The following is a 20,155-nucleotide window of genomic DNA, read 5'->3' as shown; positions in this document are numbered from 1 at the left end:
CAATCTTTAATCTCCCCCCCCCCCCCCCCCCGGGCCTCTCTCCGGCTGCTGTTTCTAAAATCATCTTCTTTTATTTTGTTAATCTGTTTGGGGGGCTGGGGAGGGGGGGGGGGGATTGTGTGCTTAAACAGATTGCTATTTAACCTGTGTTACGGCCACTTCAGTGAATGCAACTCGGTTCATCCATACATAATCCCGTTTATTTAAGTCGGAAGCACGTGACCATCCTGGCAATACTCTCTAGATAGATAAAAGAAAGTGTTAGCAGATTATATTTCACAGTTTTGGTTTGAATCAATAAGTGCTTGAAGCGATTTTAAATTAGCATAATGATTGACCTTGCTAAAATGTGCAACTGAGATACTTTATCGAAGTTTTTAATACAACATTTTGATGCAGTCATGGCAACGCGTATGCTTCAAAATGTCGTCTGCAAAACCCCCACATACATAGCAAAAAAGCTCTGGTCTTCGCTTTGCAGACTTCTCCAAGAGTTTTTACTGAGACTCGGTTCCGAGATTCTGAATTATAAACAGTGGCCACCAGAGATAAACAACGCCAACTCGCCTGCAGGCTAGCGGCGAAAGACAAACCGTTTAACACTTGACGACCAGGGGCTTGTTTTGTCAGCACACGCTAAACAAAACAAGGCAGCTATAACACAGGACTGTGAGCTCTAATACTGAATTCGCCTCCACTGTTTTGATATGGATCGCCATACCTCAGAGATGGCAAAAGATAAGCACAAGATATTTTGCATGCACACTGCCCTGGACCCACAAATGTGCACCTGGGTTTTAGTTTCTCCAGACATTGTTTCCTTCCTCGGATAATTACCCTCCCCATCTATCAATACAGTCTATATAGTGCAAGGGAGGTAAGTCATGCTTTGTCACCAACGGAAGGGAGGTAACTCATCAAACCAGTATACCGTGTCATTCTCAAGGGTTACCCCCCGCCCGCTATCATCCCGCCGCCCCCCCCCACACACACACACACACACACACTAACCCTGCCCCCTGCTCCCCCTCCCTGCCTTCCAGATCATCGCGAATAATATTTTACGAAACGATCGCCTCAGTGGAAGATCACGAGAATTTACAGATTTCTCTCCCCTGTTCAAAAAGGTATGACGCGCTCACTCATGAGGTATGCGTGCTTTGATCAGACGGTAACTACAGTGGGTGTGAGAAGGGGTAAACAAATCACGAAGAACACGTTGAACCAAATAGAAACTTGCCTTGCCAATACATCCAAATGTATGAGCTCACACTGTCATTTTTCTTATCCACATTGGAATAAGATTCGAGAGGTTTCTGAGAGAGGAGAGAGCAGAAACACCCGGGCGAAGCCGGGCCTGACTGCTTGTGACATATAATTGAGAAGGTCTCTACATCACGTGATTTTGAGCAAGGAACTTTTCGGTTGACACAAGTACAATGTATTCCACAATGTCTTGTTGTTCAAATTTGAGTTTTTTTTTAAATAGGTTTATAAAAAGAATTGTACTTTATAGTAAGGGTCACAAAGTACTTAAATTTATGTGAAAAAGTCCGTTTTTATTCTGGGATTTTAGAAAGTTTTGCCATTAAAATGGTTTGGTTGTTTTTACGTTCATACTTTTTTCAACCTTTATAATGAGTTTTCAAGCTGGGCGTGCTAGGAAGCGCTCAAGAACAAAATAATGTGCAACAGAATACATGCTCATGGTAGTAGCCAGGATCATCATCGGTTTCTCGACGAGAGATGAGTGGGAAAGGAGAAAGTCAGCAGTGCCAAGTGCTTTCTCCGTTCTGAATTGGACAAGGTCAGCCATCTCCTGTTTGAGGGCACTGCAGCCCTCAAACACGTGTGTGAGATGGCCAACTGCACCACACTGACAGGTCACATGGTCCCAGTAGATGCGGCTGCTGACTGTGCGAAAGCGACGCAGCAGTCTCATGGGCCCGAGAAGAAGATTAGTGGTAGGTGGTGACCTTTCCTGTTGAAGGGAGGATAAACCCAGCCTTTCTCCTCACACTCGCTTTACAGTGCTTTTTCTTTTTTTCCTCTCTTTTCGGTTTGGTAAGCAGCTGTGAGGCTCCCGTGCAGGAGAGCCGGATGTCAGTCACAAGCAAGTTTGACATAGCTGCTTCTTTTGCCGCCTTGTCGGCTAGTTCGTTTCCCCTGATACCCGTGTGGGAAGGTAGCCACCTGAGGGACAGAGCAGTCCCTTTTCTCATAATTTGGTGTGCTAGAAAGAGGATTTTGTTTTGCATCTCTCCTCTGGTTTTGGTTTCTCATGCAAGAGCTTGCAAGGAGGACTTTAGTCAGTAAGGATGACGACCCCTAGAGGGGGGCTGGGCAAGTAATTGATCAGGGAGCAAGCCATGTAGATGGCAAAGAGCTCTGCGCTGAATATATGCTTATTCCTTGGTTCAGCTTGAACTTTTAAGTGTTGTTGAGTTCAGGGATTGTCAGAGCGCATCCACTTTCACCCGTTGGGAGGCTTACTGTACCTTTAAGTTATGCGAAGTGATGACGTCGAATACGTGACGTAAATTAATGCAAGAATTCTTCCGGACTACGTCGGTCAATACACCGATTAACACCGCGGCCCTCTTATATTCGTACATGCGCACATCTTTTTCTACGAGCACATTTGCTTCTTCTTCCTTTTCCGGTTTCCAGTTTTTGAGAAAATGCGCATCCGCAGATCGTTTTTTCGAAAGTTTTTTCTTCTTCTTCCTGTTCCGGTTGATTTGAGAAAGCGTAGATTCAGTCGGCAAAAAGTGCAATTTTGTAGTCTTCCAGCCCTGAAGTTGCTTTTGAGTGTTCAAAGAAAGAGTGTAAAGGTTCTAAGGATTACATCGGGCACACAAACACGCGATTTTCCTTTTTCCCCCCTTTGATTTGAACGCGTGCGCAGATCGTTTTTTGCGAGTATGTTTGTACTGCTTCCTCTTCCGCTTTCCTTCTTCGTTCCATGTAAACGCCGAAACTGTTAACTTGTGTATTCCAAAGATCGCTTTGTGATGAAAAGAATTTGTTTTAGAGTTTGCTGTGCAGACCCGTCAAAAAAGAATGGAAAATGTATGTGAAAGAAAAAAACAAACAGGAGCAGAGTGATACGATAGGAATACAGAGACATATTTCTTGGGACTTGACCTTGGCTTGCAGGTAGGGGAAGGGCTCCGAATATGGACCACTTTTTGTTTCATGCTGATAACAAGCCTAACTTGTTTTCTTGCGAAGAAGTTTCATTTTGTGTTTGGTAGTCCTTCTCTCTTAGGTTAACCGTTAGGCCTAATTAGAGTGAAATAGCTTTGATAGACATTCAGCAAAAATTAAATACAGAAAAAATCACAAATGGTCCATATTAGGAGCCTGGGCGCCTAATATGGACCAGTGAAGCGGCCTTCACGAATCACTGTAAAAAGCCCCCTTTACTTCAAAATAACATGATACAACTTAGTGTACAAGTCAGACTAATTAAAATATGCTTTAGATTTATCTGTTTTGGGTTGATGAGAGCATTATTTGAAGCACACCAGGAAACTAAAGAAGCTTATCAAAAACAGAGTGAAAATAAGTGAAATTATCAACTTCCACGAAAAGAAGACTTTTTGTTATATTTTTTTTAAATCTCGAGGGCTAGTTATAGGTTATTTCCAGCAAGCTTCTTAATGAATTAATGAAAATAGCCTTTAGCTTTTATTTTCTTCGATTTGTTGAAGGTGGTCCATATTAGGGGACTCGCACATACTTTGAGATTTTGCTATTATTTTTTATTTGCAGGAGAAACTCGGGGTCAACACTGCTAAAATGTAACAAATACCGTCTTAGCTGTCATATATAGCAATTTTTGTGTGATAAAAGCTTTGGCTGTGGACAGAAACGAGTCCGTTTTAGGCGGCAAATTTAGAGTGAACGCTGCCAAAAGTGAAAAAAAGAGAAAAAGCCTAACGGTTTTGAGGTTTGTGTTTCTGCAACTGTTTTGACATGTGCAAGTTATCCAGAGAGGGTGAATACAGCGAATGAAATTGTTTTGAGCGCTCTAGCGCCGTTAGTTTGTCAGAACAGGAGGTGGTCCATATTAGGAGCCGGTCCATTTTAGGAGCCTTTCCCCTACGTGGACTGAAAGTAGTGTGTGAAAAGAACAGAACCAATTCTGTCTGTTTACAACCGCATGAAAGCAGGAAAGAGATCATCGTTAGATTGAATTACAATAACATTAACATGCTTCCATTTGAAACTTCTTGATTGACGCCCCCCCCCCCCCCCAAAAAAAAGGAGCCTAATTGAAGCCCTCCGTCGCTTCGCTCCGTCGGGCTTCAATATTATTATATGAAGTCTTATATCGCGCGCGTATCTCCAGACTCAGACTCAAGGCGCAGGGATCTATTTTTGCCGTGTGAGATGGATTTTTTTACACAATACATCTTGCATTCACATCGACCAGCAGATCGCAGCCATTTCGGCGCATAACCTACTTTTCACGGCCTATTATTCCAAGTCACACGGGTATTTTGGTGGACATTTTTTTTTTTTATCTATGCCTATACAATTTTGCCAGGAAAGACCCTTTTGTCAATCGTGGGATCTTTAACGTGCACACCCCAATGTAGTGTACACGAAGGGACCTCGGTTTTTCGTCTCATCCGAAAGACTAGCACTTGAACCCACCACCTAGGTTAGGAAAGGGGGGAGAAAATTGCTAACGCCCTGACCCAGGGTCGAACTCGCAACCTCTCGCTTCCGAGCGCAAGTGCGTTACCACTCGGCCACCCAGTCCAATAAAGGCGTTGGTCGGGCGTCAATCCATGATGACGACCTCGAAGTTTCAAATGGAAGCATGTTAATGTGTAAGCGTCATCGCAATCACGTCATATCAAGTTCGTGTCCACCTTTTACGTCAGTGTTACAGACCGCAATGGATTCCATTGCACTGTGGTGAACATGCTGTCGGGTTCTTTTACCGTCCGCACAGCTTTTTGCTTGTTGATGCCACCGTTTTTGGCATCGAGGCGAAGGCATCACACGTGACAGAAACCAAGTCGGTACGCTTACTTGTATCAAGGCCAGGAAGATCGAGAAGTAAGAAATTACCCGTGAACAGCAGCGGAGATGGACTCCATTGGTTGGAAGCCACTGGATATGCTAGTCGGTGGAATGGTGACAGCGGGAGTCGCCTTCGGGGTTTATAAACTCGGTGCCAACAAGAGGGGAGGAGGTACCGTGGAGCTAGACGCCAGCAATCTACAGGATTGCATCGCTCTCGCAGGTCGACCCAGCGAGATGGAGGTGTCGGTGTGGCCACAGGTGCGTAGGAACACAGGTTTTCTAAGGAACGCCATGATCAGAAGTTATTGCTGATATTGATAATAAGCTTTACATAGTGAAGTCACGCATAACATCGTTTATACTATTGTGAAAAATGTGTTGTTGTTGTTGTTGTTGTTTACAATACCCACCTTTTGGTTATGGTGGAACCTCCCTATATTAATTATTTTTAGTCAGTCTGCTCTGCAGCACATGCAGCTATGACAACGAGCTCGGCATACTTGCACGACGCAGTGCACTACCGGAAAGAATGAACGAGTTAGGCTACGTACACTCTCCTTGAAGCACATCAAGTATAGTCCAGGGACCAATATAGGACAATTTCCAATTATAAAGACTTATTATAATTTTAATGAGTTCATACCATCCATGGCGTGGTCTTGGCTGTCACCGTGGATACTTATTGTCACTTATTCACCAAACTGAGTTGAGGGGAAAGTATAATTCTTGAAGATTGACATTATCTCGGCCTTACACACTAAGTTGACTAACTTTACACAGGGTTTTGGATTTCGTTCGGTTTGAACTGAGTGGTGTTTTACTGACGCGGGGTGGTTGTGAGACTGAGAGCAGCTTGGCACCTAGCCCTAGGTGTGGGGGAGCTCGTCTTGTTGGGGAGCGCGTCCAGAGTATGTGACGGTTCACTAACAATACACAACACCCACGTCGAAAAGTGTGTCAGCCGTGCCTACAGAGTATTCATCATAATTAACACGTAGACGACACTTTCAGTCGGACCCACAGACCAGACGACTGGCGGCGAGCCTCGCTGAGTCCATCCGGACCAGCAACACAACTGACGGAGCCGTCATCAGGTACGGGCCGGAGGACGTCGCCCGGTTCAGCCAGGGAGACGTGTTGGCGTTCAGACAGTCACAAGTCGTGTGCAGACAGCAGCACGGCAAGGACCACTGTAAACTAAATGGTAAAGGCCGTCCTTTATTGAGCCCGAAGTTAACTTCGCGAAGTCTTCTTACCGAAAAATCAGCTTCGTTCAGCGGGCTTCGTGGAGTATACTCCCCGAAGTCGACTTCGTGCAATGAATGACAGGCTGTAGAAACTTAGGCCACAGGGTTCAAGGGTAGGACGCACATGGGATCGTTATTGCGTGTTAAACTTAACCTGACGAGCCCGAGTCCGTTTGCAGATATACATGTATGTAAATGTGTTTAATCAGACTGACGTCATGCTGAAGGAAACTATAATGAACAACTGCTGCATGTACGAGGTATGATCCAAACAAAATGATCAAATGTGATTTTCGCAGAGACCGTTTGGCGTATCTGGCCCAAATTACAGCAGTCATTAGAACTACTCTCCTCCGACATCGATGCGGAGTCACAAGTGTCTAAGCCAATCAGAAGAGGCCTTAAGGTGGCCTTATTTGGGGTTGCTTTTCAGCTCTGATTTGACGGGTTTCTTGTAGGTCCTGGGTGCAGTGAAACTTGTTGGCAAAAAGTCTGATGTTCTAAGAGGGTATATTTAGCAATCTCAAGGGGTGTAATCAGGTCTGAAGAATGTGTGAGGCAAAAATGGGATCATTTGGTCTTTTAGGAATGGAGTTACGGCCCTTCTTTTGTGGAGATTGACCTTTTTCATGAAGGAGAAGGGTAGTCTGGGTTTTGCAGTTTGGTCGCTGACTGCCAAACTCGTGAATAAGTTTGGGTAAAACGGTTTCTGCATAGTATGTGACACTGACAGTGCTGTCAGTAGACAGAATATCGACAGCAACGGGACCTTCGTGGTAAAAAAATACAACGAATAGCCCTGTTTCTGCTCAGTTTAAAAACCTCGCTTACAAATTTGATGCATCTCGTCATTTTGATCTAGACACGCTTTGTTTCTGTGTTTTCTGGCACTAAAGTAGAAGGAAACCAAAGTCTCATAATCAGTGATTACAGTAATAACAAATGTGGGTCTACTGGGTTCACAACGGTTGAGCAGATCGCGTGCGAGAGGACCCTGATGGTCCTTCCGTTCCCCTGTCAACTAATGAGGCACCCATTTTGCGGCCAGCTTTTGAAGCGGAAGATCATTGAGTAGAACTCTCAGGATTGTTCCATGTGAAAGATGAAGTTTTGATCTTTATACCCGCATGTACACTTTTTGAGTCACTTGAGAAAAAGTGACTCTATGTAATCGGTCAGTGTTAGTCTGTCCGGCCGGCCGTCCGTAGACACCACCTTAACGTTGGACTTTTCTCGGAAACTATCAAAGCGATCGGGCTCATATTTTGTTTAGTCGTGACCTCCAATGACCTCTACACTTTAACGATGGTTTCGTTGACCTTTGACCTTTTTCAAGGTCACAGGTCAGCGTCAAAGGAAAAATTAGACATTTTATATCTTTGACAAAGTTCATCGGATGTGATTGAAACTTTGTAGGATTATTCTTTACATCAAAGTATTTACATCTGTAGCCTTTTACGAACGTTATCAGAAAAACAAGGGAGATAACTAGCCTTTTCTGTTCGGCAACACACAACTTAACGTTGGGCTTTTCTCGGAAACTATAAAAGTGACCGGGCTCAAATTTTATGTGAACGTGACTCATTGTGTTGTGAATAGCAATTTCTTCCTGTCCATCTGATGCCTCATATAATATTCAGAACTGCGAAAGTGACTCGATCGAGCGTTTGCTCTTCTTGTTAATCTTAGTTCTTAATTTTTGACACAGCAGCTACATTATTCTCGTTTAAACTTAAAGCGCTCTTCGGAAATCTTTTTGGCTTGTCAGAGTTATTCCCCTTTTCCCCGGTTTCAATTTCCCTTTTCTTTTGTCAGATTGTCGAATTTGGAACAGCTTTGATTCATGTACGTTCTTCAGCTTTGTAGACATTTTCGTTGTACCATTACCCAGCTACACTCTTCAAAGAAGTGAATTTTCATGGTGCTTGACAAAAGACCCCGTTTTGAAGCACAACCCAAAACGTATTTTAAAACCTCGTCATTTATGACGTAGTAACCAAAATGACGTTATCTTTTGGAGGTATACCAGTTAATTATTTGGCCTTTCAAATTATATGTAACTTTTTATAATCAGTGGCCTGAGGCGTGTATAATCGGGGTTTGATCATTTTGTTTGGATCATACCTCGTAATGAATGCCTGTATCGCCCTCTCTGAGACTGTCTTCTCTGTGTGTTCTTTTGGTCATTAATTGACCGAGTTCCAAAATGACTGTTTATGAGCACACAAGGCTGACCCGAAGAACTCCGTGTGGAGTTCGTTCAGTTGAGAAGTTACTGATAACGTCTTTATAACGAAGGTATCACGTCTGTTGGCGAAGCATACTCAGACCATTGTGTTGTTTGACATGCAGACAATGACGTCATCGCGCACACATCGGAGAGGTCACCACCCAAGCGGAGACGTAGCTTCCAGACGGACTCGCACACCAGTCCCCTTATTTTCCAGACATCGCCAGAGCTGACCCGCCAGTTGCAATCGTACAGAGAGACACTGGACAAATGGTCAGCCGACAGTGAAGCAAAGGTTTGAATATGCTAGCATGCATTAATGAATTGACACTTGGATAGAAATAAGAACGGCACCAAAACTGACCAACATACCTCCATCACACACACACACACGCACGCACGCACGCACGCACACATTCACTCACTCACACGCACGCACGCGCACGCACGCATGCACGCACGCACGCACGCACGCACACACACACACACAACACACACACAAACACTCACATACTCACACACACGTACACGTACAAACATAGGGGGTGGGGGGAACTGATACGTGCACGTGGGAGCATCAATATTCCAACGATTCGAAACTCCTCTGAGTTAATGGTTGTCGCACGTATGGTCGCACACCAAACCAAATTACAAGGTCTTTTAGCCACAAAAAACACCATTGAATGTCAGTGTCAGATCAATCTAATAAGGTAACGGTGCTTTTTACCTCACTTGTGCAATATATTTTGAACTTACCCCTAAACTTCAAAAATGACCTCGGCTTACCATCGAACTTGTCTTTGAACGGACTGATGTCGCCCACAACTGTTGGCATCATAACATATTTGTGAGCGACTTTGTCTTCTGCATAGCTGGAGAAGATCGATGAAAGGACTGATATCACCCACTGCTGTTAGCATCATAACATCTTTGCGTCGGAGCGACTGTGTCATCTCCCTAGCTACTATTGCCCGGTTAGCTCAGTTGAAAATGTGGACATGTGATCCTAAGGTCGCAGGTTCGACTCCGGGCCGGGACGGACACGGGTCAACTTTATGTGTAGAGACGGTAGCCATGTCCCACCCCCGTGCCACCACAGGAACACGTAAAAGTCCTCGGTCGTTCGGCTGATACCATCTAAACACGCATACGCTGCGCTTGTGTATCTCACCAAAAGCCGTGAGGGCGTAAGACTCGAATTATCATGTAACCCATATCTAGTCCCTTAAAGGCTGACATAGTCCTGTTTAATTAGTTTAATTAATTCCAGGGCTTTTCCCATCGTTGCGGGGATGTATAAATTAAGCTTCCTGCAAAGTTTTAGGTTTGAAGTCCTTACCAATTACGAGAAATAATTAATTCTTAATTGTATTGTTTAGCAACAGTGCTTCAGGACTTGGGCTATTTTTAGACCGTTGACGTCACTTCGTGACGTTTCGTAAACCAAAGATGTCGTTTGAGACTGTTCTGTTTACATTCGACACTATCAACACCACTTTGCAATACTGAAATAATTTTTGTCTGTGTTCGAAAGCTACAGCCAATCGTTATTATATCCCCTCAGGTAAAGTGTTATAACATTATTGGCACATGTAAACAATATGAACAAGAAATTTCTTCGAGGTAGGAAAAACACCCCCGTTGGTCAAAGGGAAATAACCATTCTCACTGCACCCATTCTCACTGCCACCAACTGAGAAGGTTCTTTCCCTTTGACCATGAATATGTTTCTCTATAAGTCCTTGTAGAATCTTAATCCACCAATAACTCCCTAACCGTGTGTTTGACTGGTCCCAATTTTTGTAAGGACCGTCTCAGGAATGTATAGAACCTGTTCACCAAGTTTGGTGACGATCGGTCCGTTCATTCTTGAGATCTATATGCGAACACAAACACACAAACACACAAACACACAAACACACAAACAAACAAACAAACACATCGACCGAAACCTATACACACCCCTATACCGGGGGTGTAATTAATTAATGAACGCTACAAATATGGCAGCCTTTAATTAAGAGGCGAAATATTTAGCCTGTAGGACATGAAGCATTCTCTATTTTTGTCTGTGTCTTCTGCACAGCTGGAGAAGATCGAGCAGCAGCGCATGGCACTGGCCACAGAACTGCACGTGACACGCGAGGCCTTGCAGGCAGAACGCAGACACAGGGCGGAGGCTGAGCAGCGGAGACATCGGGCAGAGGCACACATCACGGTGATAATACAGTTACATGTTGCAAAGCATGACTTGGAGAAGAAGTTCATGCACAGACACACTGGAACGCACGCACGCACGAAGGCGGCACACACGCACGCACACACACGCCCATGCAAGCACACTCACACACACGCTCACACCCACGCGCATGAAAGCACGCACACACACACACACACACACACACACACACACATAGACACACACACACCCTGCTCCCACTCCTCTTCTACAGTATCTTCTCCTTCCGTTACTATAACCCAGAAGAAGGCCCTGAATATTATAAATCGGACGTACGTAAGTCATAGATCAGTCTTGCAACTATGGTGCACAGGAGCTGGAGGCCAGGCTGCAGCGCCACACGGAGACCAGGACGGAGGCCTCGCGACAGAAGGAGGAGATGCAACGCCTGGAGCAGCACGTGCAGGAGATGGAGGAGCAGCTGGAGGGGCTGTACATGCACAACGTGGTCACCCCCCGCCATGCCGTCAAGGAGAACGTGGCCCAACAACAGGAGCTGTCGCGCAGCCTGCAGGAGGCCGAGGACGAGGTGCAGCGACAGCGGCAAGACCTGCAGGACATGGAGAACGACATCGAGAACCTCAGCGAGCAGCTCAACAAGGTTTGGCTGATTTTCAGATCTCTGGCTGATCACCAGGGCTGAGGTGCATGAACCAAGAGTGGGTGCCACCCAAACAGCAGATAACAAACCGCAGGGTCTGATTGGTAGAAATCACAAACAAATCTCAATTTCAACCAAACCAACACTGCGGGTGGCTCCCGTGTGGGTGGCAACTTCCTCGTACACCTCAGTCCTGTGTGGACTTATCATGTCTTGTCTAAAAAAAAGTAGTGACTAGAGTTCTTTCCCTTTACGTTTCCCTCCATATTGTAACCCCTGTTTGGACCGGATTTGTGCTGCTTTTGTTTTTGTTTTTGCTTGTTGTTTTTCTGTGTGTTCTTTGTCCCGTAGAAGTCTCCATAGGCGAAAATGTCAGTTATGTTTAGTCGTGTGGGTCAGCTGTCTTTTGATATTGGGCTGGAAGTATGCTTGTGATCTCAATTTTAGTGATGAGCAAACATGCAGAATTTGTGACAGATTGAGAATCATCCAATCATCCGCTATCTTGAAATCCACAAGTAATACTTACATGAACCAATTTCTGAGATATTACCCAAGTCCACCTCGCAGTATACAGACGCCGGGACGCAGATTTATTCTGTTTACCCTGACGGTTAAACTGGTCAAGCTAGCTCAAGTCACTGATTCGGATGACCACGAGTATGATTTTGAACCGACACGGAATTCAGAAGGGGGACAACACATGTACCAGTGTGAGGAATAAGTCATTAAATGAGCTCAGTAGAAACCATCACACGGTTTTGTCGTGTCCGCCTCAATGTGTTATTTATAGGTCTGGCGGTGTTTCAGGTTCAAATGTACTTATCTTCTCGTGTAAGCGACCGCCTACACCAACATGATTGTACAAGGGAAGTAATGTACATGTATAGATCTTCTTCTTCTTTAAAAAAAAAAAAAAAAAAAAAAAATGCATATGTACACAGCAGTAACCCGATACAGTTCAGACGTGGACCCGTGAGGACGCAGTGTAATTATGGAGATGGTTGGTGTTTCAGGCACGGAAAGACGCGCGTAAACTGGGCGAGGACAACGCCAAGCTGGAGCAACAGCTGCACGGCGCGCAGCATGCGGCACGCGACATGGTGGCGCTACTGTACGAACGTTCTGCAGGCAACGAGGGCAAAGGGGCCGCGGAGCTCACACAGTTGCTGAACGCTCCGGACACAGAACTGCCTCTCGACAAGCTTCTGCAGTGTGTCACCGCGCTTCTGCTTCACTCCTAGTGGGTGTAGAGTGACGATTCTGAAAAGGCTTTCTCTTTTGGAATGATTGCAATGCTTGCATGGCCGCGCTACTATGTCGCTTCTTTGGTGGTGATCTGGACGACATGAACACTGACTGAGAAGCCTGAGAATGCCATTGTCCCCTTTATGTCGCATTGTGTGTGGCGGGCATGTTCGAACCATTTCGGATATTTTAACACCCACTGCACTATAGATGAAGGGCCCTACTTCGCCCATGAGCGGCCTGAAGGTGGTAAACGCAGACCTGCTTTTGTTTTCTTCTGACTGACTGTAACAGACATTGCAGGATTTTATACGTCCCGTATTCCTCCGTCCATGTGGTCTTCATGCCTAATGACAATTGACAGTTAGAGATGACACTCTGATAGACAGACTTTTTTGTGGTAGGGCTTTGTCTTCATTTTTATTGAAAACATACACATTGAATTGTATCCGGCGATAACATGCATATTTAAAGCAACCTATATATATAATTATATGAGCTTTGCATGATTGATATGGTTTTGGATTAGTTCCATCTGAAAGCATTTTTTGCTTGGAATGTATCTGTATTTGTGTTTTAATGTTTTATATTCTCAACACGCTTCACAATGTGTGCTATTTACATTTACTAAATGTATATGTAGTGTATTTTTAACAGCGTTTTATCATCAGTGAATCTTTCATTGAGTTTCTTTTTGTACAGTTTACCCTATACGTGTCTGTCTACCGTATGCATATCAAATTAATTAATGCAAGAGTAAAATGTGCATGAATGTTACTTTTATATGCGACACACGTCAAACTGCGCGCAAATTTAGCATGCCACTGACGTCGATTTTGCATTGCTGAAAATGAAATAAATAATTGTCTGAAAGTGTCTTTGATTCATCATCATTATTGTCAGTTATTTATTTGCTCCCGGCTGACAGCGACAACCCCCCACCCCCTCCTCCTTCGGTCTCCACCAGGCGCAGCCGGGATTCTAACACTTAGACTTCCGCATGGGAGGCCGGTGTAATACGAAACAAGTCGCGTAAGGCGAAATTACAACATTTAGTCAATCTGTCGAACTCACAGAGTAATACTGAACGCACTGCATTTTTTTTACCAAGGCAAAACAGCTTCGTCAATCCCCAGCGGCACAAAGAAATCGCTCACTCTTCCCGTGTAACACGAATTGAAACTCACACGTAAGCCAGTTAAGCGCAATAGCGTATTGCGGTAAGCAAGAAAGCGCGCTTTTCTGTATTCTTTATAACTCTCTGAGCTTGTTTTGAAAACCTATATGTTTTTGGAATCAGGAAATGATAAAGAATAAGATGAACTAATTTTTGGATCGATTTCTTGAACACAGACAGACACACACACACACCCACACACACCGTCACTGGTTCACACTCAGACACACCGGCACGCACGCAAACACACACGCACCTACACTCGTTCACACACATTCTCACTCAAACAGCGCGCGCACTTAATGACAGTGTACGGTTAAATGTAACACTAGTGGTTGTTTTGCTACAGGAAAGTTGCTCTGGTGGAATGTTCTGTGAGTGGAATGTCGTGTTGGTGGAATGTAGGGCTTTAGTGGAATGATACACTATAGTTGAATGTCGCGCTAGTGGAGTGAAGCTCTACGCTCATTGTCAGTAAGGAGCTACCATTTCGTTTTTTCGTTGTCCGGGGGCCCTGCAGCTAATGCAAAAATATTTCAAGGTTAAACTTTTATTACCTCTGGCATGGTCTGAGCGTGAGCTAACTTTTGCGCATTAATTTATGTAAATTCCTTGTTACTCCTAGTTCTGAGAGCAATAAATACTACCAAAAACGTCATCTCCGATATACTGTCCGGGCGTACTTTTTAAGAATTTCAATTTATTTTAAAAACATAAGCAAGCTCTTTCTTATCTCATTATAAGATGTTTGGTGGCTTGTCGACAGACCAGCTTTTTTGTTGGTCCAAGGGGACCATATCGTCTTTTGTTTCATCTTTATCGACCAAGGGCGAAGGCCGCGGTTGATAAATATGAGACAAAAGGCGATATGCTCCCCCGAGGACCAACAACAAAATGCTGGTCTGACGACAAGCCACCAAACATCGTTTTTGTCATCATTATGGGGGCCAGGAGGCCCCCATTCATACGGATAGTTTCGAGGTTGACCATGGGCAGCGCCATTTTGTTGTGAAATACGTCATCAGTTTGTGTACACAGGAAGTTTGTGTACATCCGTCACCTTATGGGAGGGGTGAAGGCAACATTGTTCATCAGTAGAAAGTTGTGAAATCCGTCACCCTATGGGGAGGGGTGAAGGCAAAATTGGTTATCACTGAGTTTGTGTAACACAGGAAGTTGTGAAATACGTCACCCTATGGGAGGTGTGACGGCAAAATTGTTCAACAAAAACATCATAGGTCGAACTGTGCAGGGTCAACCGCAACAAACTCAAACCATTCATTGTACACTGCATTTGAGGGACTTATATACCGACATTTTCATTTCTTATTTTCAGCACAGGTGTAGGAAAAAATCATGAACCAAAATGTTATTTATTTTCTAATTTAACATTTGTTTTACAAATGTGACCATGGTCTTTCAAACATATAGTAACATTAAACATTGTTATGTTAAAAAAAAGAAAAAAAGAAAAAAAGCTTTTGTGCACAAATCAGAAAATACATTGTACATTTTACCTACAGGCCAAAGCGTGTCTGTGGCGGCAAAGGACCCAGCAAGTTGCACTGATCTATATTTTTAGATCAGTGGCAAGTTGTCAAGAACAGGCGCTTGCATTTGGATGTATCCACTGATAGTAGGTTTGGTTGTGATCAATCAGAATGATGTGGGAATAAAAATGTATGACAGTTTGGTATGAAGACATGTAATTCACATATGCTGAAATGTAATATTATACATGATATAATATTATTATGGCTGTTGCCATGACAATGAACCCCAAGAAAGGTTTAATGTTATGTAAAATCAAAATACCAAAATCAAGCCCCTATTAATCTGGTCTACGGCGCGGGAAGATTGAGACCTTCGTAAACGTTCAACGTTGGCCAATAATGATTTTCACAATGTTGTGTCGTTTTGTATTATGTTTTATTTTGTTGATCAATTGATAAATATGTCTTCCCAACATATTACAAATCAAACAGAAATAAAGTCTTAGAGAACTACAATAATTATTGTTGCCGTCAAAACCTTGCAAGGCCTCAACCGTTCTCACGAGATCAGTTACATTTTTTTTCTCTCTCTCTCTGTATGTATGTCTTTGTCTGTGTCTCCCTCTGAGTCTCCCCGCTTCTGTCTTTCTATGTCTGTCTCTGTCTATGTGTGTATATGTGTGTCTCTCTCTCTCGCTCTCGCTTTCTCTCTCTCTCATCTGACTCTTGGCACACAGGTCAAAGCAGAGGTTAACGTGAGTGCACGTGAAACTACTAGCAGGAGGGGGGTGGTTTCTTGAATTAGCTGAGGGCGGTGGTGAACATGGGTCTCAAAGCAGAGGTTGGGCTATTTTTGAGTCACTTGAGAAAAAGTGACTCTATGTAATCGGTCAGTGTTAGTCTGTCCGGCCGGCCGTCCGGCCGGCCGTCCGTAGACACCACCTTAACGTTGGACTTTTCTCGGAAACTCAAATCGATCAAAGCGATCGGGCTCATATTTTGTTTAGTCGTGACCTCCAATGACCTCTACACTTTAACGATGGTTTCGTTGACCTTTGACCTTTTTCAAGGTCACAGGTCAGCGTCAAAGGAAAAATTAGACATTTTATATCTTTGACAAAGTTCATCGGATGTGATTGAAACTTTGTAGGATTATTCTTTACATCAAAGTATTTACATCTGTAGCCTTTTACGAACGTTATCAGAAAAACAAGGGAGATAACTACCCTTTTCTGTTCGGCAACACACAACTTAACGTTGGGCTTTTCTCGGAAACTATAAAAGTGACCGGGCTCAAATTTTATGTGAACGTGACTCCCAGTGACCTCTACACTTTGACGTCTGCTTTGGTGACCTTTGACCTTTTTCAAGGTCACAGGTATGTCTTGAAGGAAAAAAATTGAAATATCATATCTCTGAAACTATTCATCGGATTTGATTCAAACTTTATAGGATTATTCTTTACATCAAATTATTTACATCTGTATTGTGTTGTGAATAGCAATTTCTTCCTGTCCATCTGATGCCTCATATAATATTCAGAACTGCGAAAGTGACTCGATCGAGCGTTTGCTCTTCTTGTTAGACCGTCAACACAGACAGTACAGCTTCGTCAATCCCCGCGTGAAGGAAATCGCTCACCTTCCACGTGCAAAACGTAGTGATATTGACACGCCAGATTAGCGCGGTAGCGTATTGTGCTAAGCAGGAAAGCGCGCTTTTCTGTATTCTTGTTAACTTCACAATTTCCGGAAAACATCCACTTTCACTTTGAGACTGTTCTGTTTACATTCGACACTATCAAAACCACTTTGCACTGCAATACTGAAATAATTTTTTTTGTGTTCGAAAGCTACATCCAATCGTTATTATATCCCCTTAGGTACAGTTTTATAACATTATTGGCACATGTAAACAATAGGAATTAATTAATGAACACTACGAAAAGGGCAGCCTTTAACCTCCCTGTTGTCACTCAGCATTTTGTTTTTAATTCTCATCCACACTTTCAGCACTCCCCCCACCCGCCCTCCCCATCTCAGATGTAATTTGTAAATGGCGTTTTCAGCCTTCAATCCACTATTTAACATAGTAAGTCAAGCTTTTCAAACCTTATCAATAATTGCTTTGATGTTTTGCTGATGTTCAGTTTATTATTTAATGAAGATCTCATGGTTCAAAATTTCATATTGTTTTTTTCAAAAACGTGCGTGTGTTCCATTTCAAACTAACCTCACTGATGTGAACTCCATTATTACTGTCACATCTGTTTTACAAATTACACCCATAATCCAAACTAACACGGAAACACACACGTCACACACCACAACTACACACATATGTACTCGTTACCATTAGGCAACGCTCGTCACAACACTGATAGACTACGAAGCAATCTCTTCGATCATCTCTGCGCTGAGTCCCCGTCGCGATATAACCTTCGTGGTTGAAAACGACGTTAAACACCAAATAAAGAAAAGTCTGCGCTGAGTCGGTCACACTTTTGCTCACCCCTGTCAACAATCTCAAACGTATCCTTTTTTTTTTCAATCACTACAAAATTATCATACAGCTTTTTTATGTCTCACTAAATTATAAATCAGATGTATGTGGTTGTTTTTTGCCTTGAATGCCCCAAGGGGCAAAAATGAGTGTTTCTTCCATACTAATTAGCCTCATTTGCCTAAACCACATATAGGAAAAAAAAAGATCGAGCGCTGTAAATAAATGAAGAGGTATACTTTTCCATGCAGATTGCGGACACCTTTTGTTGTCACTTTCATTATTATTTCTTCACATATATACACAAAGCCGCGATGGTTCCACACATCAAACAATCAGCCTGATTGGCTTTTACTTTGACAATCCACGTTTCACCTGAAAGCTCAAACCCATTCACCACCTCGATTTATTGCATGGGGAACATGAGATTTATTTCCCAGGTGTTTGTGAATGAAAACTCGTGAAAATGATGACAAACACTATCATTTTAAATGACACGATCGTCAGTGCTGTTGCTGCAGTCATTTTTGTGCATGGGGAAGTCCCTGTGAGACTTCGCCATGATTAAAAGTAAATGTCCGGGGAAATAGACGCAAATGCAGTAACTTTTTTCGGGTATATTTTTTCATCCCATTTTGAGGGACTTTTAACACAGGAATACGTACCCTCGAAACAACCTTCAAACGTTTTTTTTTTTTTTTGGGGGGGGGGGGGGGGGGGGCAAGTACGTTTTGTGCTAAACATGCAGGCAGTTATATTATATTTATATGATATAAATAAATCGCCATTCAAGACTCAAATACTATAACATTTTAATTTCTTAATAAAACAAGAATAAATGCTTTGTAGTGCCAGGCGGTTTAAAAAAAAAATAATTCACAACAATTCTGAATTGCACTAAAAAAATCAAAACTGTCTGAGAAATCACTAAGTGAAACGCCCTGCGTGCTTAAACACACACACACACACACACACACACACACACACACACACGGCACACGTAGTAACACACACACACATTCACGCACACACAAACACACACGAACACACACGTTCACGCACACACACAACAACAACAACACACACACACACACATACACACACACATTCACACACACACACACACACACACACACACACACACACACACACACAAACAAAATAGGAGAACAGATCGAGCGCTGTAAATAAATGAAGAGGTATACTTTTCCATGCAGATTGCGGACACCTTTTGTTGTCACTTTCATTATTATTTCTTCTAAAATGTGCCTGTCAAGATACCCCGCGTACAATGTTCCAACACTCATGGCTGGTCCAAATGGTATTCGCCTTTCAACACAGGCACCACTGTATATACAGTAATACCGTCGTTTCAAATACTTTGCAACACATGTAACCCATGTGTAAAAGACTTGAACTTACATTAATTCGATAAATGTCTTGATGACGTCATATCCGGTGTTTTGTGCAAGTTGAGGCAGTACTATCACGCCCTCATTTTTCGATCAGTTTGGTCAAGCAATCTTCGAAAAAGTGCTGACTGTGCCAGGATTGAAATCACTTCACGCGACTTGTTTTTTTGTGTCTCTCCGAGTGATTCAAAATAGTGCAAGAAAGTACTTAAAATCAACATGTTCCCAATGAATTAACAGTAATTGTTATTATACATATCATAATAAAAATGTTTCCTTTCTTTCCTACATTTTTTTCCTCACTATTGCCAAAAATAATCATTTGCACAATTAACTAATTAACACTGTCACACAGTGCTCCTGCAACTCATTTGAAGTACTAGCGTTATAATTAGCCATTGACTGAATTATACAATAAAAGTCCATTACTCTTACAGCCATAGAGGATTTATTTTTTATTTTTAGAGCGTTTGGTTAACTGTTTCAGTATTAAACCTCATCAAAAGTATTTCCTTCACATCATTTGACACAAAAGCAAAAATATTTCCCAAAATCAGCGGCTATAGTTGAGGGCCCCAAAGGGTTTAAAATCGTGATCGTGATTGGCGTTTTTTGACCTTTCTGTGACCGTGATTGCCGAAATTTCCATTTCTGTGATCGTGATGGGACTTTGCCCGTGATCCGTGATGACAAAAAAATCAAGTCTCGTGATCGTGATCGTCATTTGTTTTCGTGATCGTGATGGGCATTATTGCAAAGCATTTTATTTTCAACGTACATTTTTCACAGCTGTATTACTCTATGATCCTCTACTCGTCAAGGAGCCAATCCCGATTGAAGGGAAGCAACAACACATTCAGAAATATGATTTTGACAGCGATTGCTTCCCTTTAAGAGAACCAATCACACAAAAAAAGAGATCCAATCAGAAGGCAAATTGCAAAAGTCTGCCAAACTTCATCC

The 20,155-nt window shown here is 43.0% G+C and overlaps 1 protein-coding gene across 1 annotated transcript; it reads left to right on the top strand.

The window, feature by feature from the left end:
• The first annotated feature begins 4,878 nt into the window (after window positions 1-4,878).
• Window positions 4,879-13,484, top strand: LOC138981861 (differentially expressed in FDCP 6 homolog). The gene is made up of 6 exons (XM_070354985.1): window positions 4,879-5,301; window positions 6,055-6,247; window positions 8,643-8,815; window positions 10,607-10,738; window positions 11,073-11,360; window positions 12,377-13,484. Exons 1-6 carry the CDS (start codon window positions 5,107-5,109, stop codon window positions 12,602-12,604), a joined length of 1,209 nt encoding a protein of 402 aa, XP_070211086.1. The 5' UTR covers window positions 4,879-5,106; the 3' UTR covers window positions 12,605-13,484.
• The last annotated feature ends 6,671 nt before the right edge of the window (window positions 13,485-20,155 follow it).

This window comes from Littorina saxatilis, linkage group LG12 (assembly GCF_037325665.1).
Source record: "Littorina saxatilis isolate snail1 linkage group LG12, US_GU_Lsax_2.0, whole genome shotgun sequence".
In the NCBI taxonomy this organism is placed as follows: domain Eukaryota; kingdom Metazoa; phylum Mollusca; class Gastropoda; order Littorinimorpha; family Littorinidae; genus Littorina; species Littorina saxatilis.
The sequence above is the reverse complement of the archived record's forward strand: the minus strand, read 5'-3'. Positions and strand labels throughout refer to the sequence as shown.